Raw genomic sequence first — 25762 nt, forward strand, 5'->3', positions numbered from 1 at the left:
GCAGCTCAGGCTGGATTTCAAATACAACACAGAATATAATTTCTGTGACTTGTGTATAATCCATTATGCTGCTATGGCAGGATTAACAAGGCATAAATGTAATACACTGACCAGTCCACAGATAATATAATTTCTGCCATTCAGTTGTCATTAGAGCCTAACTATGCACAGCTGAGTAGTTAGAGGGCAGCTAATTTATTGTTTTATTCTAAATCAACACTGACCTCTTAATACAGGAGTTACAAACGTGGAGATCAAACTTCCAGCATTAATGGATAAATAGAAGATGGAAAAAAACTTGCTTCTCTCCGAGGTCTAAAACAAGAGAAGACAATGTCAATGTCATGGCTAACACAGAGCACTGGGCTTGCAAATTGAACACTATCAATTCTCTTGTTAGGCGGGCTGGGTAAATATTGACACGAAGTGCATAAAACCTTAAGCAAACAAGCTTGTGTTCAGGTGATGGCAAATGCTCACACAAATCAGCTCACGTTACTTCAGAAGCACTTCAGGGCTTTTTGGCATTTCACAGGAAAAGCCGCTGTTTTGAGAGTGTTGTGAGATTGGAGGAAGGGGAGAGCATTTACTTATTCAGAACAAGTAGCATGATTCAGATCCTTTGTCACTAATTCAATACAATTTGGCATGGGTTGACAAGCTCATAATTTCTTCACATGTCTGAGCTCTTTGTGTTTTTTTCTCTCTTCCTTTCCTGTGTAGAAAAAGAAACCTGTATATTTTAAGGAGCTTGTAATTACAGCATAGCTGAACGAGTGCCAGCAAATGAGAAGTATCCATCAGATGGGAGATTACCAAGTTGAGGACAGTCAACTTAAAACTAAAATGGTAAATTAAATCTAGGACACTGAATTCATGAGCCTGATGGAGGGATGAACTCCAAGAGAAAGAGTTCAACCTTTAACTTATGTTGTAAGACATTATAGTTCATACAGTCAAAGGATTCCTGTTGGTCTTTTTTCTTACTGCATAATTCCTAATTTGAAAGGAATCAAGAACTTGATGCAGAGTTTGGTCCTCTTTGCAGAATTAATATGTGAGGGTATTCAACCAAGAGCAGTCTCTCCTTGGTTGTGGGAGAGACATTCGTGCACAGTCTTGTGCTAAAGGCCAGCAGAGTGGAGAAACAAGGCCAGGGTACCTGACCTACCCCATGCTCATTTGTGTCACCAGCTCTGGGACACCTGAGTTGGTAAAGGTAGTGGGGAAAATTGCTTCAGAATGGCACCTGGCAGAGAGCTCCTTAGAGCACATTAAGCCACATCTCTATGACTTGGGCATCATTTGAATGTGAAGCTTTAACTTAGCTGAGCATGAAGAACTCCTCAGGGATATTTATCTGTCTCCTTTCCTTCTAATATGTCCTGCTTCCTTCTGCTCCCTGAGACAACACTATTCAAAAGGCTAGAAAACTGGAGAAAATGTGAAGAAATGCAGGCAGCTAAAAGAGGACAGCTCTTAAGTAATCAATCCTGGTATCCAAAATCGTAGCGAAACTTCCTGTTACTGATGGTGCAGACAACAGGAAATATTCCTACTTCATGTGGCAAGAAGCCTCTTATCACAGGGGGTGACTGTAGGGAAGGTGGGAAGGTGGGAGAACATGGCACGGCTTTTCTTTATGTCCCCTTGGAAAGTGGGTAGTGGGAAGGTGAGGGCCCCATCACCTCCCACTTCCACCTACCAAGGAATCAGGGGGTCTGCTTACTTGGATTAAGGGCTTTCTATCTTGACCCAGCATAGTTATGAAGACCCCATCAACTTGAACTTTTGGCTTTTCCACAGTTTTATGTCCTAGAATGTTCAAGGCCATCTAGTCCCTACATTACTCACAAATTATTTAGCATGGACTAAAGGATTTGAAAGCCTTATAAAAATCATCTCTTTGGCATGTTCCAATGGTTAATAGCAAACAGTGCTGGGTCTTACTATCTGTTATACTCAATTTCTGTCTTTAACAGTGGTTTTGATTACCTGAAACTTTCTACTTCTAAACTAGTAAAAGCATATTTTCTTTTTCATTCTACTTTTGTGACTAGATACTTGTTATCATAAGGAACCGTAGAGAAATGAGCAGCCTCAACAACCTTTCCCACTCCTGGAGTAGCCCTGACACGCCTTGTCAAAGGTGGTGCAGTAAAGTCCTCACAGTCCTGCTCTCTTCTAGCCAAATTCTTAGGCCATATCTAACCCTTCCTAGGTGAGCAACTCAGAATTTCTGAGAGCTGTAATAAACTCAAACATGCAGCTCTTGACATGATAAAGTCTAGAGCAGCAATTAGCAAAAAGAATGTGGTCCTAAGAGGATAGTGATGCATAAAGAATTTGGACCAGCTTTTTTCACACATTTTCAGATTTCAGTAATAGAAAAAAATGGTCAGAAAAAGACTACAAAAATAATGACCCAGCACCTTGCAAATTACACTGACTGGAAAAAAATAATTCCTTCCCTATTGTCTTAATCTTTGGGGCAGACGTACATTAACAACACAATTTGGATTAGCTAATTTGAGAAAATGTACCATACACAATAATCCTGATCTCCTTGGCAACCAGAAAACAAAGAAACAAAGAGAAAGCTATTTAGTACCTTAAACACCATACTGCACTCTTTGAAAGCAGTTTTGGTCCCTAATTAATATGCACAGCAGCTCCACATTCATATAACACATCATAAATATCATTTTGTTTAAGTATTTTTAACTTGGACTCCTAATCCCATACACAAAGATGTTTGGAAATCTCCTGTAGATAAATCTACTTTCCCTATTTGACCTCCTGCCAGATCCCTCTCTATCACTGTTTGTAGCAGTACTGTTCTCAAAGTGGCAGATTACGCTCATAAAGCACTTAAAAGAGGATCAGATTGATGTTATGCATTTACCTCAAAAACATAATTATGTCTCAGAGGCAATTTAACTTTTTTATACACATAACTACCTCATATCTGTTTTTCAGATGCAACAACTAAGTCTGTACACTTAAGGACTCAGATGAAGTTTATTGGTATCCTGAAAACTAAGGGAGAATCAAATACTTAATTTCATACAAAATTTTCAAATCTCATTTCATCCTATCTGGAGTGGAAGAAGTAAAACATAAGTCCTCTCAAACACCACTCCAGAGTGAAGAAATATTCTGGTGGCCTCACACCTTTCATTCCTTACAAATTCTCATTCCAATTCTGAAGACTTAAACTTCCTATCACATAGCATAAAGCATTTGTTTCTTCTGAAAGACCAAGTCATTTCAAAATAGTAAAATAGAAAACTTTCTATTCTGAAAAGAATGAATAGAGCAGAAGACATTCTCCTTATCAGAATGCTTTTTACAGTTTTCTTTCTCTAAATTAGTTTTCCTTGGAGGTAACACACAGGTGAATGTTTGAGACTTAGTATTTGATAAATTTGTTGCAGAGATGTAGTCTGAATGCTGGAGAATGGGTACAGGCCCACACAACCACAGGCAATTTAAGTTTTTCCTCTGTAACTCAGTTGTGGTTGTAAATGTGGGATAATAATTTGTGTGTGCCTGACTAGGGTGCTGAGATTCATTAACTGAAGTCTATAAAACACTCTGAAGATAAGTGGTACATATTATCATACTGTAATTAGGTGGTAATTGAAAGATGCTGGATAAACATTATTAATTATTAATATTCATAGAAGTAGCACTTCTGCCAGTGCTGCTCGAACACCTGTTAAATTGCTTTTGGATCCAACTGACAGCACGGGATGGTCCTGCCTGCAGAAGGGTCTGCTTTGGACAAGTGACCATGAAACATCCCATGTTTTGTTGCTCCTTAGTAACCAGAAGCTTCACTACTTCGGCATCACACAGTTCATGTGCAGAAAGCACAAGTCTTCACAAAATTTTAAATCTAGCCCATACTATTAGTTGATGAAATGCTGAATACATACTGGGGAACTGCAAAAGACAAAGAGAAAACTGCCCTGTGGGGCTCCTTGTCCAAGGCCAAGGGGCCAATTCTTGTCCAACTCTACAAGTGGTTTTCCTAACAGACTGTCAGTCTAACATCCTTCAATGAAGAAATGGAATTCCATTGATGGGAATTTTCATTTCCCAAAGGTCAGAATCTTTTCCAGTATTTCTCTAGATCTATTTCTGGAACAATTTTTCAAACCATCAGTCCTAAACAGTCATCCTTGAATTTAATTCTACTCATCACAGACCCCAACAATTACATTCTTTTTTGTAGCAGTGGCTTTCTACATATTTGAGGACTTTCACCATGCACAGAACTTGTTAATTTAAATACTGTCTTTGAGAAAATGGAAATTTTTATTTGTGCTTTAGGTCAACATGAATCTGTTTAGCTTCAGGTCAATTTTAAAATTTAGCATTTTGCCTGAGGATAAGCACTTCCTGACCTGCTTCGCTTCTTTAAGCACTACCTTATCCCTGGTTGAGCCCCTGTGCTGCATAATGGAAGTTTGAGATTAGTGCAGATGAGGGGCTAAGCACTCATGACAGAGAATGAGGACACGAAGCAACTGGACTACAATTCACAGGATACAGAGCACAAGCAGAGCTAAACAGAGACATTTTCACAACTCTTCAGAACTTTCCATTCCAGAATATGGGAATTCTTCTTTCTGAAGAATTTCTAAGAACAGACTATGATTTGAGGGAAAATTCCCATGGAAGCACAGGCTGGTAATAGAATTTTTTCTTTCATTTGCTGTATTCTATTGCAGTGCACCATAATAACCTGTGTTAGGCTGGTTCAGAAATGGTTGCAGTTCCATGATATGCAAGACAGGATTTTTCTGATGTCCAATTAACTTTTGGGTGATTTGATGCAATTATGATTTATCCTTTCCAATATCAGTCCTGTTCTGTTGTCATTTCCCTTTCCTGAAGCATCTAGAGTCCCTCAAGTCTTAAGCAAACCATCCTTCCTTGCACCTTACTACATCTTTCCCAGCAAATTGGCTCTTATTCTTCTAGCACAACAGGATTGGATCACATAAACATCCTCATAAAGGAAGTAGACACTGCAGATTCTAGGAAAGAAAAGAAATCTTACATGTTCCTCTTCAAACTGGTCCCCACCAAATGCAGAGACGCAGGGCTTGATACCTCCTGTTCCAAGGGCGATCAAAAATAGACCAGTCATAGACAGGACCCTTCATGCAAGAAAAAAAATATCACCATTGCAAAACCTTTCCAGTGCTTATGAGAGCACTTTAGTTCCACCCCACCATGATTCCCCTGATAACGTTGCCTTTTGCACATGGGTAGTGATGATGAGCCAGCTGAGTGTGAAAAACAAATTAAGTGTCCTAATTTCTGCATTCAGTACCAGTCAATTAACCAAACTGCTTTTGTCAGTTTCTTGTTGTTCTGAGGCCCAATGGACATACAGGAGATCAAAGATCTGTGGGATTATTTTTCACTCATATGACAACAAAAGATTTTACAGATCAATTGAGAAAAAGCAAAGAAAAAAGCGGGGGAGGGAAAGCGCCTTTTCCTGTAGCCTTCCACCCTCGGTAAGTGCAGACAAACTGTTTGAATTAGGCTCATTCCTGGGTGTTTTCTACTTCCCAGTGGTCTTCAAAATACCATTGTTGGCTGACAGATTATGCCTGCAGGGAAAAATAGTGTCAGGACTGGCCAGGCCTGGGACAAAAGAAAACGATTCTGTAACCTACATGTACTCCTGCTTGCATGTGCTTCTTTTTTAGAGCTGTGACCACACAGGCAAAACCAGCTTCGTGGTTTCAGAGACACTACTCTGACAATCCTACCAGTTCAGAATCTAGAGGGCAAGAAGGGCAGTACCCAGCGGAAGAGACAGACCCTTCTCCTGTCATCAGAAAATGTATTTTCTGTTTTGTGTTCCCGTGCATGCCGGAGAACCCTGCTGAGCTGGGCAGCTATGCTGATGAAACGAGGGGGGAATGAGCCTGGTGCAGGCAGCTGGATGCAGGAGACTAAACTTCAGTGGTGTGGTATAGCAGAGAGGGGTGCTCACAGGTGCCTGTGACAAAGGGTTTAGAGCCTCCACAGACATTTCCAGCTCCATCTAGTGTGTTTACACACTAGATCCACCTTTGTCCTCTTACTCAGACACTTCTAGTCCTTCTCTGATGAAAGTAAACCATGCACAGCCCCCAAACTGCTGGACTGATGGAGGTTAAACAAATTGTAATCCTGAGTACACCAACTACCATCACAACCTGCTACAGCACTGTGGCTTCAACGGCTACTTACACGTGAACCGCCTGGTTGCCCAGGGATGGAATGGCACCGACTGACTTTATCAGATGGCCAACAACATACACAATGGAGAGGTAGATGATCGTCCTGTGAGGAAAGCAAACAGCAATGACTGAAGGTGCTGGTGATGTACAATCTGAAAACAGTGTGCCTGTGCTTCCTGATGTGGCAGCTCTGCTTGGCAGACACAGAGGGTTTGTCCACCACTGGTACAGTGGGCAGCCGTAATCCCAACTCTAAGTGCACTACAAGAAACAGACAGGCAAACAGGTTCATATCAAGGAGGGATAGTCCCTGCTTTGTTTGCAGATGTTACTGAGCAGAATAAACTAAAAGTTTTGCAGTCTTATCACACACAGAAAGCTGCAAAGAGGAGCATATTGTTCAGGTCCAGCTCAGCTCCCAGATTAGTAATAACTGGCATTTTGTAGCATATGCCTAAGTAAATCCCTTGACGAGAAGGTATCCCTAGGGATATTTAACCCACCTAACTAACACACCTTGATTAGGACTATGGTTTCCCCATTGTAAGTCTGTTTTAGATCCCAAGTACCTCTGAATGAGTGAGCTCATCTATCGGCCTCCCATGTGCTAGTGAGGGAGAAGAAGAAATCTGACTAGGACAGTCAGGCTCTTGAGTGTATTACAATTCTTCATCACCTTCAGGATTAAGAGATATCTATGTATTTATGTGCAGATGACACATACAGAGGAATGAAAGGAGTTGTTAGGATAGAGACATTAGAAGTCCTACGAGCTTTGAGCACAGCAGTGGCCCCTGATGCATTCAAACCATGGTTGTAACAGCTAATTTAGAGCCACATCAGATCATTCCTAAAAGCCCCTCTAATCTGTTATCCTGTCCTTAGTATTGGCCAAGGTCCAACTACTACAGTAAAAGCCACCTCCTATTAAACTAAGGAATTACTCCAGGGAAAGTCTCTTGCCTAACACACCAGAGTCTGTGTAAGGATTTACCTTCTCACAACATCGTGCTGCGAGATAGACATCCTCAAATACCAATGAACATTGCTAGGTGACCTTAAATAATGAAGTTAATAAACTCACTGATTTTTTTTTCATTTAAAGTGACAAAAGAATGACTAAAATTGAGCACAGAGAAAAAAAGAACATTGATACCTCCTTAAGAACTTTCCTCTGGAAAGGCATATGGAAGCTGTTTATTTCCTGTTGAGACTCTTCTGCCAGATGTGCATAGTCCCAGAGAGAGGGGTTTGCCTGCACTTCATCACCCTGACAGTCAAGACTCCTCAGACAATGAACTAACAGTGCAGGCAGAGAAAATCCTATATCCATCTGATCACCACCACTCTGGGGCACATGATGGCTCCATAAATTACCACCAGAAGGGAAGAGTGCTTAAGGACTTTTACTCAGGAAGTTTATCTGGTTATATTCTTAGGGAGACGATTTGAGTGAACACAGGTTTCTCAGGCATAAAAATGGGTGTGCTCACACATTCCCTACACCTAAGTAAGGCCTAAGTACACCACAGTTAGTGTCATTTCATCTGAAACTGCAAGATCTACATGATGACAGTGCTTCGTCACTACCTTTGAATCCTTCTCAGAAGCAGACCTTGGCAAACTGAGGGTTAATCAGCCTACATCTCAGCTTCATGAAGTTGTGCAGGGAAGGACAGTGGGGGAAAGGAATGCTTGCTCTTGTAATTAATTTGTTCCGACTTCGTTGCCTATTGGCCCTTGGGTGTAAGAGGAGTGGGGAACAGCATGAGCAAACAGATCAGGCTGTTCCTCTGTTAAGAGGGGAGCTGACCTTGGCAAGTGTGTGTTTGCTGCACTCTGAGCTGGCTCAAAACTGGGAGCACCCACAGCACTGCCCTTGCACAGGCTGCATGGTGCCAATGCACGCTGAGTGAATGAGAGAGGTGTCTTCACTTACTTGTATTTCCCCAGCCATGAGTCTGCCATGATGGCTCCGATGACAGGTGTGAAATAACACAGCGCGGAAAAGGCATGGTACACAGCAGTGGAGAGATTCTCATCCCAGTGGAAGAAGCTTAAGAAATATAGTGTCAGGACAGCTAAAAGGAAACAAGCAAATCACATCAGATAATTCATGTGTATCTCTGCAGGTAAGCAGGATCACGGTGGCAAGAAAACCACTGATTCGTCTAGCAACTGTGAGCACTGCTGTGGAAAGATTTGTGCTTTCAGACCTATTCCTCGTAATCTCTGACGCAGGAAAAGCTAAAATGAGATATATGAATATCAGGCATTCTTTGCTCATAAACATTTATGCTTACCTGAAAAATATATTTTCTAGCTTATCTTGTCATAACCTGTAGTTTGTTTATGTACATTTTCTATTTGCAGATTAGGTGCCTGTAAGATTCAATTCCCAAACCTGCTGATTGCACACAGCTATGAAAGACATCACACACTAGAAAACCAGGTCTGATATAGAGAATTATATAAAAATTTAGACTGGAAGGTACATTTGGAGCCCTGTGGTCCCAGCTTCTGCTCAGAGCAGATATAGAGACAATGTTAGGGTACACTGTTCATACCTGCATTCCAAAATACCAATTTACTTTGCAAGACAGCTGAGATCACATAAAGCACAGCCCTGGAACACCAGGCCAGTGTGTATAGAAACCCTACAAGGGGAAAGTCACAGGTCACATACCTCGCATGCCATAGTAGGAGAAGCGCTCGCAGAACTCGTTCACCACGATGAAGGCAATGCTGAGGGGGTAGTTGGAGCCACAGAGTTTCTATGGGAGACAAACAGGAACATACCAGCTGTGTGAAAGCCTTTACCCCAGCAACATATCCCCGGAGTGCCTGAGTGGTAGAGAGAAGTTCAAAAGCCAGGTACCCACTGCTGCTTGGCTGGACTGTCAATTGGAGCCAAAGGAGAGAGGGGATCTCACACCAATCTTGCTACGACCAAGGCTCCCCAGTGAGTCAGCCTGGCTGACACAGGCCCAGTAAGGACTACCATGGGGATTTGTGGGCTGTCAACACCCACCATGCTTGTAGCTCCAGGAACTCCACTGGAGAGGTGCTACTGCCTCTCCACTGCAATGCAGAAAGTCACTGAGATGAAAAAACCTCCACCTTTGGATGGCTTTTCTTCAACACTTATACAAAACTACCACCCTGCCCCAAAACTGCTCCCTCTTCTAGCACCAGAACTTGCCTCAGAAGTTGGAGTCCCCGGGGATGTGCTGTCTGTTTCCATGTGTGAATCTGCTCCCTCCCATGTGACAACTGCCCTCAGCCTCTGCACCTCACTTGTCCCAAACTGTGCCACCACATTCACTGACACAGAACATCATCCCTGTGTCCAGCACTGCCTCAGTCATGGCATTCATTTCATATTCCAAGATTGCTGACATAGCTATGGATAATTCAATTAATTAATCAAAACTAAAAAAAGCAGCGATGGCACTGTCAAATCTGCCTGAGCGTGGCCACTCTTTCACTGAACCTGACTTTACTCCAGCTAAAATCAGCAGTTCCCAAGTGAAATACAAGGCATTAAGCAGATGAGTTTTGGCATGACCCTGTGTGGGCCCCCGTCCCTCTTGTTACCCCACAGCGGTCCAAGCTAAGCAGCTTTCAGCTTCCAGCTGCTTAGTAGTTCCTCTGCCTCGCCACAGGAAAGCAGGTTTTCACAGCACTGCCCAGCCTCTGCCAATTAGTGGGAGAGAGGGGTTGGCCATGCATTTGGTGAGGGATTGGGAGGAGAAATTAACAGCTGCACTTGTATTTATGGTTTTAAACAGCCATGGTGAGGTGAACTCTTCACATGCACTTCCATGCCTTGTGTCAGAAATAAAGAATTCCTGTATTTCTTCCCAGAGTCCAAAATGCAAATACAGGTACCAAAATAAATGTGTTTATTCAGGTTTATTTCACCACCAAGAGACCTATGCTTATTTGGATTCCCAAAGCAACAGCATCAAGTTTGGAAGAGTTTAGCTTAATAATGCTGTCCTGCTCAACATTAGAAAAGAGCAACAAAAGAGACTGATTGTCAGGAAAACCATAGAAAACCAAAACCACAACTCCCCCTGCCCCACTTTCCATTACTTAACCAAGCATCTCTAAAGACAAACACTTCTGTCCATGTATATAAATATATAAATATATATATACACACACACACACACATCTATATATATGTATATGTATATACATAAATATACATATATAAAAATATATTTCTTTCACTATTTATGGGCTGCCTTTTTAATAAGAAACCTTTGGCCTTTTTGCTTTACTAGAGTAAATACATAATTATCCATTTCATTTGCTATTTACTCTGAAACCATTAACCTTAGCATATGGCTTGTATGAAAGTGTGGGCTCCCTTGGAAACAGCACTGGGGCCTCCTGCTTTTAGGCCAGCCTAAAACTGGTGGCATATATAAGCTGCAAATGCACAAACACACAAACATATGCACCCACAGAATACCTTTCTACAAGTTTTTCATAATAAAAGAAGAAAACCAATAAGAGGCAAATTCTGTTTCATGTGGGTACTGGGAGGCATTTTCTGAACTTAGAAGTAAAATTGTACAACAGGGATTTTTTTTCTTCCTCTCTTTAATGGACCACACTATCAGTACTCACAACATTTAATAACATTTGTTGGAGGTGCAGAGCGTGACTGTTCAAACCCAGGTGTCAGGAGCACTGCTGCCTGAGCTCACCTCTCTGCACCCACTGCACAAGCCCTGTGGATTTATCTGCAGCAGTTTCAGGTGCAGTGACTCATTTCAGCCAGTGCTGCTCTGGGATGGGCACCCCCTGCAGATGAGCAGGGGCAAGAAGGGAAAGGAGAGCAGAGGGCGGTGACTTCCCAGCTAAACTTCTCCAGGCGCCTGAGCCAGGACTCTAAGTGCTTACAAACAGCAACTACTTACAAGCAGGGGTACTTCCATCTGGCTTGCGTGACATGAGCTGGTATCAGCACTGGCAGAAACCCTCATGTATTCTCTCTGATGTATCACTGACCTGCCTGTGGCCTGCCTGGGCATCCAAAAGCGGGCAGCTTTCATCCATGTGGAGAGCCAGGTGCAGTTTGCTCACTTTTGCTGAGAACCTTGCCCAGCAGAGAGCCCCAGCACAAGCAAAGAGGTTAAGCCTGGATTCATGAACTCACAGATAGTCTGCAGTGCTTAGCTACCACAGCAAGCCTGGGATCTGCAGGATTATGAATCTCTTAAAGATACTGTGGAAGTTGATAGTCCATGTCTTTGGAATAAAGTTCCTTTAAAGTGCCTGCTACAGGAGACATTTGTTTTCACCTCTCCTTCCTGCTGACTAGCTGCAAATTGGGATAAAGATTAATATTTTCAAGGAGCTCTGGATATCCAATAGTTAATGTCTGCACAGTACTTAGAATTGTTAGTTAAATAGCTGGCTTGCTAATGACATGACTGTGAGTTTTAAGACCAAGTATTACATATTATCCTGCAAGTCAAAGCAGCTGCAATACAAGCCAAGTTCCCTCTGAAGCTAATGCAGTATACAGTTTTTAGGGGTCAAGCACTCAACCAGAATTAGCCTGAAAACCTGCACAAACATCAAACCTGCAAGGCAGCAATATATTCACCTGAATCAGGCTTTAAATGAGTGCCAAAGATGTAAAGCCAAGGCTCTGGCACTCCAGTTGGGCTCTAACACTCGTCAGTGGCCTGTCCTCAGTCCCCATCCTTCCTTCTGCTTTGCAGCATCTGGGGACCCTTCCCTGGTGGGTTTCATCATACTAAGCAAATGCGGGGGTCAAGTCTTTCTGTCCCACCACAACATCCCCCTTCACTTCAGAGAAGTCCTTTCCCGCAAGGGAAGTAGTGTTCAGGAAAAAGGCAGCAATCAAAACTCTTACCATTTTTCCCAAACATTCAGACAATTCATGTTTCCCCTTTAAGCTCCACTTTCTTAATCAGGTTAGTGGAAGGATTTTTGCCTTGTTAATGCTTATTTCAACGCTCTGCAAGAAAGGGTGTTTGTCTCGAGCCAGAGCACAACAGAGGAGAGAACAGAGAGATCTTGCAATGTTTAGCACAATCTGAGCAGAAAGCAAAGCAAAGGAAACCAGCAGTAACACTCACCGGGGATTTTTTCCGAAGAGGGAAATCTTCTTTGGGGGGATCATCTGCGGAAACAAAATTGAACAAAGTTTCCTTGGATTCGTTTCTCTGAAAAGCGTTCATCTCCCCTCTCTTGTCTCCCACCATGCTATGTGGCTGTGGTGAGTTGACTGGGAAGATTTCCAACTTCAGGCACGAAGTTTGATTCAGTTTGAGTTAACCCTAATTGAGCACATTTGTGCAGCCAGGGCAGAAAGGGGAGGGAGATGCCACTCGGAAAGACAACTCCAGAGTTCAAGAAGAGTCAGGGAACACAGCCCAAATCATTCACAGGTTGGGGCTGTCAGCACTTCATGGCACAGACCTCCCTGTTGTTTGGCACACCCCCAGCTATGGTACGTGCGCCAGGCCAGCACAGCACTGTGCACTGCACAGATGTGAGCTGAATAAAAATCCCAGGTCCCAGATACACCTACAGCCTGTGGAGCAGAGCGTGCATCTCCCTCCCATTGTGGTAATGACAGGTTTACTCTGCAGGGATCTCATTCCACAGAAAAGCCACATGTTCCAAGTTAAAACTACTAAAATGCTCATCACACCAAACCCTTGGACACTGGATGTCATGGATGCCTGCACTGTGATAAATAATTTCTTTGCTATCCCAGAAGTGAAGTGACCCAGGGTTCATTCCCACATCAGTTCCCTGGAATGACCTTGCCTTTTCCCATGGGACAGTTTAATCAAAGGGGCACAGTCAGCACCCAGGAGCAGCCCTAACCCCCCTCTCTACTTTCTATTATCCAAAAGAGCACCTTGGGTCTCTGTAAGTAACAAATGCAGCCTATTTGTGCTCAGAGTCCCGGGATTTCCCCTGCAGCTATGTGGGTTCAGCTTCCTGCAAGTACCCTGATGTCCTTCCTTCCATACCCTTCCCACAGGAACACCAGAGCTCTTCATCAGTATTCTTCCAGTGCCAGTTGCAATTACAGAACAAAATTCACAACCTTCCCATAAACTATCCTCAGCGGTTGTGTCTCTGCAGCAGCCTCGGCGCAGTGCAGAGGTTTTTCCTCCTCCTTACACTTGGCTTCTTTACAAGGTGAATGCTCAGAGAATTTTCCCGAATATTTCTCTCTTATCAGCAAAGCACAGACCACACCCAGAATCATAGCTGGTACCAGAGTCTCCATAAACTCATCCTTAGTTCCAGACCAACTTGATGATAGTGCTTGGGTGTCACAAGAACCAGGTTTGCAGCTGATAAACCAGGAAACAGGCCTTTGCTCACACCACAGATCCTTACTCTGCCTTCAGTTACTGCAACAAGACATGGAGAGCACTTAGTCAAGGAAATCAGATGTGATGGCGCACAGAGGAAGCATAATTACTCTCCACATTCCCTTATGTGCTCTGGCATTGCTTCCTCTGAAAATCCCCAGGGATCCTGTTTCACTCTTCCTCACTGGGCAACTAAACCTGGAGTCAACTGGGCAGCTAAATATGAAACCCAAACTTCAGATGGGGCCAGGATGATACACCCATTTCTTACTCCTTTTTGCTTCCACAGCAGCAGCAAAGCAAAGGTACCTCCCCTTTACTGCCACAGACCAGCTCCACGTCTTCAGCCCTCACAGATCTGCACACCCACACAACATTTTCACTGGGTCCAGCCTCCAGGGAGCTCAGATTTGTCAAGCCCATTTCACAGGCAAGAGTGACTCAAAAGCAGACCTGGCATTGGAGGCAGTGCAAGCAACATGACTTGTGCACATTGGTCCTGTCTCCTGCACACCAGGTTAGCACATACTCTTGTGTACTGCAAATCTGAGCCTGTGCAAGAGACAGCAGGAATATTTGTGAGCCCTCTGGTGGCATGTCTTACTGCCCCAAGTACTTCCATACAACTCCCAGAGGAAACCTGCTGTATTTTGCCGTAGACAGGTGAGCAGAGCAAACACAGCAGCACAGTTATTACAGCAGGAATACAGAAGGAAGACAGAAAAGGTTTCATTGACTCTTGCACAGGGCTCCCACACTGCTGCAATGTGATGCCTTAATATTTTCAGCATTCTGCAGCTATATTTCCTCTCTGTGTATACAGCTCCATGTGTCACATAAGCTAAATGATTTTTTTTTTAATACTAGCATGAAAAACCCTATCAGTCAGTAGGATTAACATCCTACTTGTCTAATACACTGCAGAGCTGTTTAGGCCATTAGCTGACAGAAGGTCTTCTCAGACAGAAAGGGAGAAAAGGAATTCAAATGTCTGGCAATAAACAGTAACTTGTAGCAAACAGCAAAAACAAGTTAAGGAGAATAAAATTGCAAGCACCTCAGATACAAATACAGAATAATACTTGATAGAAGCAGACACCTGTGCGGCTGGGCTGCAAATCAGGAAGGAATTGTACCACAAATGGAAATAAGGTGGCATTTCTGAAGATGAGTATAAACAAACAGATCAAACAAGGCACAGTAGAGGCTGCAAAGCTAAGGCACAAAATGAATTACAGCTAGCAGGGGGACACAAAAGGCAATAAGAAAAGGTGTTAGAAATGCTGTCAATATTGGAGAAAGAGGAAGGAAAATGAAAGGCTGTTATTTAAACCAGAAAACAAGCAAACAAAATCTCATCCAGAGAAGACAGAAAAGTTGTGTCCTTTTTGTTTGATTTCACTAAAAAAATTAAATTGCAACAGGATGTGCAAGGCCATTAAAATGAACCAGTATGAATATGGGTAAAATGAGACCAAAACTGCTTAAATAATATTTGGATACCTTAAATGTGCTCAGATCATTAGACCTTGGTGAAATTCACCTTCAAGTGTTGAATATCATATACTCAGCCACTTCCCATGTGAAGGGCAGAAGCAGGACAAGTATCACCACTGCCTTTAAAAAGGCAGGTTAGGACAATCCAGGTGTGATCCTCCATGGCCGGAGAGATACTTGATCGGATAATCCCTTGTAAGCACCAGAAGGAGAATAAGAATTGCAACAGAGCCATTTCAGATTGGAAAAACTGCTCTCAAAGCAGACCATTTTATTCTTTGGTAGCAGGGCCAGTGGCATAATGGCCAGAGCAGCTCTGTGTGTGATACACCCTATAACTCTGGCATCTCCAGTGCCTCACAAGGAAATAAACTCCAGATGGAAAGCCCGTGTAGTGGACAACTTGGAAATCCCTCTCAGAGTAGCTATCAAGGATTTTCCATCAGATTAGGAAAGCACAAAACCTTGAGATCCTCAGCTTTTCCATGAGCAAAGAGAATACCAGCACAGCCAGTGTGCTGCTCTCCTTTGTGCCCGAAAACAGGATGGAGAGGCATGGAAGAGAATGGGGCATGAATTCAAAATGGTGTTGCAAAATGGGAGAAACCATTTTGCAGCTCTGGAATGAAAAAGATGAAATTCAGGGAAAAAGACTAAGAAATGCTACTGCTATCCACTGACAGGAAAAACAGGGACAGAGACTAATTACTCTCCATTTTCATGGAGGATGAGAGAAATAACTGACTTTATTTTCAGTAAAGAAGATTTGGGGCTCCTTTTTCCAATTTTTCTATCAGCAGGGACAGACAAGCAGTGGAACAGAGATGGTGTGGCTGGGGCTGCAGGATTCAGACAACCCATGATGTTACATAAGAATGTAAAAGGGACTGGATAAATATCAGGTCCTGTCCCAGAGCAGGCAGATGGATATGGTGTGCTCCTGAATTTCTGTGAAACTCTTGTGCCAAACAACTTCACCTGGTAAGCACGAAAGCAAGGACTGCTTTCTGTAAAATTTCCTCTTTTCTGAGTTATCCTTCATTCAAGTGGGGAGTCTGTAGGATGATTCATGCTTAAATGTAATATTCAGCTACCAGATGCCTTGCATAGCCAGAAGTTCTCATGAATATATTTTGCTATGACTTTCAGTTCATAATTTAAGTTTTCCTGGTTCCCAAATCCTCAAGAAGAGAATCTGCCTTTTCCTGTTGCTTTTACAATCCTCATGTTCTCACTGCTCCCTGCTGCACCTTAATCTGTTTATACTCAACTAATCTCTTCATTTTTGCTTGCATTCATCTTGTAGTACAATCCCTTCTTAATTTTCAGCTCAGCCACTCTCATCTCTTAATAATGACTCTTATTTTTAATTCATAGACACTGGCCATACTTTTATAGCCCTTTTACTATATATGTATTTCTCTTCTCTTTCTCTATTTTTGAGATAAAGTTTTAAGAAGGTAGATGAATGTGTGCCAGCAACACTTAGGGCTTAATGACAAGACCCTGGAAGGACATGATAACCTCTCTAGGTCTCATCTGGCTTATTTTCTCCAATTCTTTGATCACAAGCTTAACTGATTTAGACAGATCAAGACAGGTTTCCATCGCCTGCAGACTTCTCCCAAACTTCAAAGTAATTTAAGAAAATAATATATAAAATCATTTGAGCAACCAGGAAAATATGCCAGAGGCCTTCAAACCCCACATCTCTCCTCTATTCCCCAGCCTTTATAGACTCAAAATGGTAAAGGTATTTAGATTAATACCACTAACAATACCAAGGACCTAATCTGTATTTAAGTGCTTGTCATCTGGTCTCTAGTCAACCTGTAACAATCCAAGAACCTTCTCATCCCTTCTCATGTTTGTTTGACTTTCAGTTTCTGCTATAATTAGCAAGAAGAAATCTTGTATAATTCTCTCACCAGCTTGGTGTCCCTTGGCAGCCTGTGATGTGCTGTCCCCCTCTGCCATGCCAGACGATTCCTGCGTGTTGGACAACCTCAGCTCTGCCGTGCCTGAAGATCAATCTCGTTGAGCAATCCTGGCTCACTCTCACTCTGTTGTTAATGTTTCACTTCACAACAGCAGTCCTTTGGCCACCAATAAAAGAGTTAAATTTTCATTTAGTTTTTGATCTGAAGTTCTCTCTGCTCAGCTCCCAAATGTCACAGGGAATCTGCCTTTCTTGAGCGCAGCCGCTGAGGGTGCCTGGCACCTTTCATGGATGTTCACGATCAATCACTTTGCACTGCAGCTACACTACCTTTCAATAAAATTACTACTTCTAGATGTGGAGAGGGACTGGCTCTGTGACTAGGCAGGATCTACAGCTGGTCATAAATCCAAATTTTTGACATTGTACTCCAGCTACAGACCTGACATTAACTATACATGTCTTTCAGTATCAGAGAATAATAGCACAGTTTGGGCAGGAAGGGACCTTTAAAGGCCATCCAGTCCAACCCACCTGCAATGAAAAGGAACACCTTCAGCTAGATCAGGTTGCTCAGAGCCCTGTCCAACCTGATTGTGAATGTTTCCAGGGATGGAGTACCTTGCAGTTATGGTTGTGAGAAGACACAGGTTTCATCACCTTTTGACAGACTGGCTTCAGTTCCTGGTTCTTCACATTTCACATAGGAATGCAGACATAACATTGACATGCTGTTCCCCCAGGTCCTTTTAACCCTAAATCCATGAGCTGCCTGAAGGAGGACCAACAATTTTTGTACTGCATTTTCCTGTAAACTCCCTTCTGCTTTCCCTCATAACCCCCTCTAAACTGTTGTGACTTTCTTTCAGAGAGGCTCTAAGGCAACTCCTCTGCAGGAGAAAATACCAGATATTTTCTGCAGATACAGAAATGGTTTACAGTGAAATTCTGTGGGTTCAGCAGGAGAGCAAAGTAGATCTCCATCACAACAGATCATGTCTCTGGAGCCATCTGCACCTTCCCCTTTTCATTGCACTGAAGTCCCACTTGCTTCAAGGCCCATGTCTATCATCATCACCTCAACACATAAGATACAGTCAAGGCTACTAACAGGTTACAGTTCCTGATGAACTCTACTATTAGCTGGACAAAGGCTGACCCAGGGAAATTGGGTAGGGGGACTATAAAGATGCACTGGGGAAACACTGAGAGACATCTGGACTTCGGAGCGAAGAGAAATATGCAGCAATAGCTACTTATATGTGCAATAGTGAGAAGCCTGAGCTGATCACAAATCAAATTCCAAAATGAAATGAGGAATAAATTCCTACAGGTGATGATTCATTTGACAGACCAACAAGGGAGGCACAGCCTGAAGTGAAAGGAAGAAGAACAGCATCAACAACTCATAAAAAGATGATGCCAAATTGTAAGGGGCTTGTGAAAGGAGGATTGAAGCAAAACTTTAATAATGGCTACAAAAGAACAGGCTATTCACAGAAGAGATATTAGAGAAAAGATAGATGGTAAGGAGGATTTAAATCCAGAATGTAGGAAGTATAGCCAGGATCCAGGGAGCGCTAGTGATATTATAAGAAGATATGGCATAGATAAGTACAAAGCACAGCACGGCAAAGGCAGCAGCACAAGACTCTGGGCAGGCACTGTGAAAAACAAGCACAAAAGACATATGAGCACTACAGGCCAGACAATGCAATAGAGAAGAAAAGCTGGAGGGAGAAGAGTTGTTGGGAAAAAATAAAAAGCTTCACTAGCTTGTGACTTCTATTAGAAGATTGGGTGGGGGGGAACCACATCAGGAAGAGCTTTTATTTCTGAGTAACTTTTTAAGAGGCTGTCACAGCAAGGAAAAATTAGGATTTTTCTCTTCATTGGAGGGAATGTTCAAGCAAAACACAGGGCATGAGAAAGCTGAGGCAGGAAATGAGGAAAACTCAGCACAAACAAAATACAACCATGAATTTAAATTACTTTCTAGGCTCTCAAGATGAGAGTATCACAAAACCACAGGGAGAAAAAGAGACGATAGCTTCAGAATAAGACTTGTGATGTTTCAGAACAGATCACTGACTAACAGTAAGTGAATACCAAGGAAGGCTATACATTGCATAGAATATCAGGAATAATCTAACTAATCAGGCTATCAGTGAGGAGATAGGCTAAATGACCTCTTGAATTCTTTCCCAGCTATTTTCCCTCCAAAGTTGTACTCTGCTGTCACATAAGGTACCATGCACTGATTCAGAGCTGACTGTTAGCACTGGTTTCAGTAAGTTCAAGGCATAGAGAAAATGTCCATCAGTTTCCCCAGGCAATGGGAACATGACCAGTCCCTGGGATGTTTCCATGCTCTGCCCTTCCTGCAAGTGCTTTATAGTGATTTAAAGCATTTTAGGAATGCTGCCCACGTCTTAGAGACAGTCTCTAATTGAAACAATAGCTAGTTTTACTGTTCACATAGGTATGTAAACTCAGCAACAGAGAGAGTGCTCTGAAAAACACAAATCCAGGAAAGGAGAGCCAAGACTGGTGCATGAGGGCACATGAGCTCAGTTTCTAACACAGTAGTTAGTGCTGCTTGACTTGCAAGGGTGCAAGTGATGAATTCTGATAGTCACAAGGTGTGCTAGTCCCTCAGACACCAAATGACACACCTGTCTGCCTCAGGCATAGCTCTCTGTTCAAAACCCCTGAATAACAGAGAGAGCCTGGAAACAGAAAAATCTGAAGGTTTACCCAGTCCACTTGCCTGGAGCTGAGGCTGGGTCATCCCCTTCATGAAGTGAGAAGGTGGGAGGTCCCTGCAGCTGGAAGAAAGATGTATGTGGCGAGGCAGAACTTTGGAAAAACATTTGAGGACCACTTGGTGTTCCAAGAACATTTTCTCCCTGGCGGTTTCAGAAGCAAGATCTTAACAGGTCAGCAGCAGGTCTTGGGGCATCTCACTGAGCAGATATCAGTATCTCCATTTCAGAGAGGAACAAAAAAGGGAAAACCATCCTGATGAAGGTAGATTCTACTGAAACCTCTTGCATGCCAGCCCAGCAGTCCATCTGGTAAGCTGCCCTGCCTGTACTGTTACCACAACAAACGAAAAACAGCCATAGACTCTCAGGAACAGCTCAGCTACTGAAGACATCATACCTCGCAGCAGCCTTGGGTCAGGAGGAACGTTGAAAAACAGTCGAATCCAGTGTCTCAGTCACCCCTTGGATGCAGTGCCCTACTCTCCATGCTCAATTCCAGCCTCTGGGACAGATACTGCCCTGGGAATTTCTCTTTCTGCACAGATCCCTCAGCTGACCAGTAACTCCTTTCCAGTGGTGTGTTCCTCACACTCTCCCAACGAGCTCCCAAGTAAAATGCTGCTTTTACTCACTTCAGCAAGACACAATTGGTAATGAGAAAGCAGAAATCCTATAACTACTCTCTTCCCCACAATTGGCTCACAGGGATGCCTGGAACCAGGAGGGGTCCATCAGACAGGGATGGAGGGGGCACAGCTACACGTAGTGATAGCAGGACCCTGGGGTTCAGTTCTGACTACGTGACTTGCCAGGGCCCTGGAGCACTTATTTCAAGTTTCCTAACCATAACTCCACTGGCCATAAGACAAGAATCAAGCAGCACTAATCTTCTGTACATCTGGGGCGAGTGGTTTCATTCATTAATACAGCTACAAGAGTAGGAGAATCTCAGAGAAGGCATTAACTCCAGTTTTAAAATTTTTTTCCATACACCCACAGTAAACAGCCTGTCCGTTGTTCTTTGAAAGTTTCCCTGGATCAGGAGACATAATGCACTCCACAATTTCACATCTTTGCCACCACAGAGAGGGTGTTCTCACCAGAAGCCAGCACGCAGATGATTTTTTTGATTATAGTTTCAGTCAGATTGCAATTGCGTAATCGGTATTTCATCAGGGCAAGCTGCCAGGGACAGAGCACACATAAATCCCCAAAATACCTCTGTTCTGATAAAAACCCCTCCAGATCTAATCCTCAGAGATCTCAGCTGACAGTGGCCCCTCCCAGATGCAAGCACTGACAGATATGACACAACTTTCTGCATTCTAAGGACTGTCATTTCCACTGAGATGTTAATCAGATCCTCCCCAAACAGCTTTCTCCACCAAGAGCCAGGGAGATTAGGGGCTCATCCAAGATTCATTAACTCTGGTTCCCTGCATTTTCATAACGAGCTTGCAGTGCCATCCATTCTTTTCAGCCTCCCCCCGCAGTGACCATGGGGATCAATTTGCTAACACAGTGAGTGGGAGTAGCTCTCACCAGTCCAGGGGGAGGTGCAGTCATGTCGATGTTCCCTGCATCAGGTCCCAGAGGGCCTGGCACAAAATTTGAGGTTTTTCTTTTGCTTTTCTTTGAAGTTGATATAAGTGTATAGCATTTTGGTCTCCAGGGACCCTAACACTTTGTAGCGCAATTCCTTTTGTCTTGGCCATCCTGCACCCAGGGCAGTCTGTTCTCCACTGGCACTACTGACAAAACCCTTCAGAGTTTGGCAGGGAGGAAGGTTATACTCTCACAGAAAGGAAAATTCATCTGTGACTCTGCATCCTTATGCTAACTTCCCTCCAGTTTTCCTAGGAGCTGTGACATCTGATCCACCTGACATCAGTGGGACCAGGAGTGCTCATCCTTTCCCTGATGCCATCCCAGAGCACATGTTGTCTTCCTTCTGCTGAACATGCCTTTCTCACAGGACTCCAGTCTCAGCAGCTTAACTGGAGCACATCTTTTGGCTAGGACTGAATGCTGAATTAGGCATTTGCTTTAACCCTCCTCTCCTATGCCCAGCCTGTCTCCTTTCTCCTGGGATCTTGCATGGGGTTGTGCCCATCACACAACAGCTGAGTCCTGCATCACATACCTGCAAACACTCTTCTTGCAAACAGCAACCCTGAACACAGAAATGGTTTTCGCATAGGCACAAAAACCCATCTCTGCTGTTTTCCAGCCTGTAGCCCCCCAGAAGCTACAGAGCAGTGCTGAATGTGCTGGGCAGCGGCAGGGCACGTGCCCAAGCACAGGCAATGGTGTACATTAATGTATCCACTGCAGCCTCATCTTTGGTGTGTGAGAAGGGCAGATGATGTTTCCACCCCAGGTGATGAGCAGCAGTGCTGGGAATATGCTGGTATAGGCTTTACACCACTCTTTCCATCTCCTGTGCCACAGCTGCCTTTGCTGTCTGGCATTCAGTCTGTACATGTCTCCAAGAGCTCCTCAGTGAACAGAGGAGAGCACACTGGTACTCACTGTCAGAGAAATCCATGAGTGCCAACGTTTATTAGCTTTCATAAATCCATGCCCCAAAAATGCAATCACCTTTGCCATGACCTCCAGCTATGCCCAGGCTGCATGAGAAGACCTGGTCATGCCAGTCCTTTAAGATGCAGATGGACACACCAGAGGTATACACGCAATTGACTTCAAAGAACCTTTGAGTGCTCAGCAACTTGCAAGAGATTTCTTTATAGAAATAACCACTTTCAGAAGCAAAATATACATGGCAGTTTTTCTCCATCTCCCATTCATTTTATTGCTAACAATAAATCACTAAAGAATCAACATGGAATGCCTTAGCATTGTATTTATCTAGAAATATTTCTCTCCTGTATAAACTCAGATTAATATTCTTTCTCTCTGAGATAAAGGCAGCTAGAAATAATTTGAGGGAATAAAACCAGTTTTCAGAAGTCCTGACACTTTCCATTGTTAACAAACAGATGATCTTATAATGGTAAGTCAGAGGAATAATTCCTCTCTTATACAAGTTCTGATTGACTAGACATGACAGATGGTGTTTTTATTACTTTCTATTCTAAAAGAGGCCTCATCTAATACAGCTGAGGCTGTGTTTTGAGTCTTAACCTCTCAGATAAGCAAACTCTGTTTCATCAGGTTAATGGATCCTTACTTGATTCAGGAAGGCAATTTTCCTTAAAGTTATTCTAATCAAGTACTCAAGAGCCCAAATTGTCCTGGCTGATTGACTGCCAGGAACGGGTAAATCCCTCCACTAAGGACCATATTTATTTTCAAAGAGGGAAAACAAGTTATTATTACTATTAAAGAACCAATTGTATCCTGTATTCAGTGGCTTCTCACATACTGGCTTTTACCACAGTCACAGAATTAAAGATAAAAGTTAAGTTAATGCAGCCTTCCTCCAGTAGTCTTGTTAAAAAACAGGCAGGGAAGAAAAATTAGAGAGATGGTCTCCTGTCTATTGATACCCCCTCAATTATCTGCCCCTATGGTAATAACAGTTGACCCTAATCAGCACAAATCCTTTCAAACAGGCTCACTCCAACCTGTCCTGCTGCATCAGCCCCCAAATTGAGGGTTGTCAGTCCAAGTAACTTTGCCACCAGGCTGAGAAAAAGTGACAGAAGACTATACACCTTCTAAAAGAAAAGCTCTGAAGGGAAACCAGTGCCTGAAGGATGCTCCCTGAAAGTCCCATCCCCTGTATGGCATCTGGCTCCACAAGCATAGTTGGGTGCTGCAGCTGGGTGGGAGCAGTGACAGCCCATGTGGAGATAAGGACCATCGTGCCCTCCTGCCTCGGCTCTTTGCTGACTCAGCGCAGTCCAAGCAGAAACCCAGCCAGGCCTGGGGCAGTCCAGGCTGCTTAAAGAAGCAGATGGGAGGCCTGACCTCTCCTGTTCTCTTCCAGCCACTACAAGCCTCATCCAGCAATTGAGCCCCTGTGAGGACAAGGAGAAAGAGCAGCCATGCCAAGGTTGTGCAGAAAACCAGCCACAGAACCAAGAACTGGGCTCACAAGTCCTGAAGGATCATTCGGTCACTGCTTTTATTTCCCAGCATACATATTAGCTTTTCAAACAGCCTCACAAGCAGAATTGGTAGCCCTGATGCCCATCAGACATTCAATACTGGATTTCCACCTCCAGAAAATGTGACCCCGAGGAGCCTCAGCTGGAGTTTGGGGAGCAGGCAAAGTGAGCTACTTAATCCAAAAAAGTTTCCTTTGCCATTTTCAGAGCAGCTGTGCTGTTTTCCTAACAGCCCTGGTGAAGTTATTGGTGCCTCAAACTAAGCAATCATTCTCAATGATTTTAATCTATCAGCCACCAGATTTTATGGTTTTGTCAGGCAGATTATTACATTGCAGTATCAAGGCAGGGATCTTTGGAATAGTGATGATTCCACAGGAAAGATAAAGATATGGATACCAGGTGTGAAAATCGTGTTTGAATCAGAGGCTTCCAAGCCAAAGTCAGGAAGTATGGCTGGACTCAGGCTCAAGGATTAGAATTTCCCAAGCTTTCTCAAATGTCTCTGTTTCAGGTCCTGTCCTGTAGCATGTAACATTTAAAACACACAGCATGCTTTGGGAGAGGCAGCCTTTCAGAACAGTGCTCTCCTTGAATATCATTGCGGGGTTGATTACAGACACCTTTGGGCTCAGAGCAAGCACAACTGGTAATTGTTCAGACAGGGGATCAATAGAGAGGCATAACTTAAAAAGCATGTTACTTGTGGAGAAAGCCTCGGGGGACAGACCTGAAGCAGCCCCCACAGCTGAACAATCCCAGAAGCAGGCATCCATCCCTGTTAATTACTGCTGGAAAATAAGGCATCAGAGTAGCAGGAGGAAAAGATGAGCTTGACTCTTGCTAGGTCTCAACTCTTACAGGAGTTTTTTTAAATGAGCACTAGAGAACTTGCCCCTGGGCCTGATGCAAAACTCCATAAATCAGGACCATAAGCAAATTTCACTCCCATCCAGTTTCCAGTATCTGGGAATAGCTGACTCCAGCTGCTTTGGAACTGCAAAGTGGCTCCACAGCTGCTGGAAAAGCTGCCCCAGTAGGTTTCTCATTGCTTTTGAGTGTTGGGTCAGACACCATGCACAGAAGTGTCTGTGATCAATGAACCCATGATTTGCTAGTTCTGCCCAAGGACTTATTCACAGTTCATCCAAACCAACTTCATTCATGAAACTGGCTGGAAATCTCATCAAAACAGGCTTTGAGAGAGATTTCTGATGCTTTTTTTTCCTGTACTGGCTGAAAATAGAGTAAAAAGAGACACCAGCTTCCTCTGAGTTACTTTGTCAGATCTGAAGATGAGTGATTAACTCACAAAAAAATAATAGTAGCTTGCTCATTTTCTGCTTTTTGCTTTTTTCCCCTCTATGAACAGAGGTGTTTTTTCCTTAGGTTTATATAATTTTCAGAACAATTTGTCAAGAAGTTTCTGCAACATTAACAGCATTCTTAAGAGCATTAGTGATCTGCAATATATGCAAACACAACAGGACACAGAGTTACATCATATACTTCCCAGTTTTTCCCCTGGATGGCCATACATATTAGAAACAGGTTTGCAGTACAGATATGCACAACTCTCATTCTAAAGCACTTTCATGGATATTTTGGACAATTGTGTCAAAACACCACACTCCCAAAAACATTCCATGCATGACACCTGTCTGCTCAAGCGCTCCCAGCCAGGGAACGCGGAAAGAAGAGGAACACAACCCAGACACTTTACTTACGGAAATCTCTGCAGCGAGTCTCAAACAAAGGTGTGAGTGGAGTGTCCCCAGACAGAGGGTTTTCCATTAAGAAAGCAGAGAAATGGTCCAGTACAAAAGAAGAGCACTATGAACTGCTTAAA

At 43.3% G+C, this 25762-nt stretch overlaps 1 protein-coding gene across 5 annotated transcripts in view; it reads right to left on the bottom strand.

The window, feature by feature from the left end:
* SLC15A2 (solute carrier family 15 member 2) overlaps positions 1-17141 on the bottom strand; it is a 43162-nt gene extending 26021 nt beyond the window's left edge. For 3 of the 5 annotated variants that reach the window (XM_071562191.1, XM_071562190.1, XM_071562187.1), the window contains exons 1-6: positions 12377-12691; positions 8938-9025; positions 8191-8332; positions 6262-6354; positions 5072-5171; positions 225-315 (exon numbers count right to left, since the gene is read on the bottom strand). In XM_071562191.1, the coding sequence (XP_071418292.1) occupies positions 225-315; positions 5072-5171; positions 6262-6354; positions 8191-8332; positions 8938-9025; positions 12377-12502 (640 nt within the window). In that variant the 5' untranslated portion in view covers positions 12503-12691. Of the gene's footprint in view, positions 1-224; positions 316-5071; positions 5172-6261; positions 6355-8190; positions 8333-8937; positions 9026-12376; positions 12692-12831; positions 12904-17058 lie in introns of those variants that run through there. The other 2 variants (XM_071562189.1, XM_071562188.1) reach the window with 2 other exon arrangements.
* Between the last annotated feature and the right edge of the window lie 8621 nt (positions 17142-25762).

The sequence above is a fragment of the Pithys albifrons genome, chromosome 8 (assembly GCF_047495875.1).
Source record: "Pithys albifrons albifrons isolate INPA30051 chromosome 8, PitAlb_v1, whole genome shotgun sequence".
NCBI classification, from domain to species: Eukaryota; Metazoa; Chordata; class Aves; order Passeriformes; family Thamnophilidae; genus Pithys; species Pithys albifrons.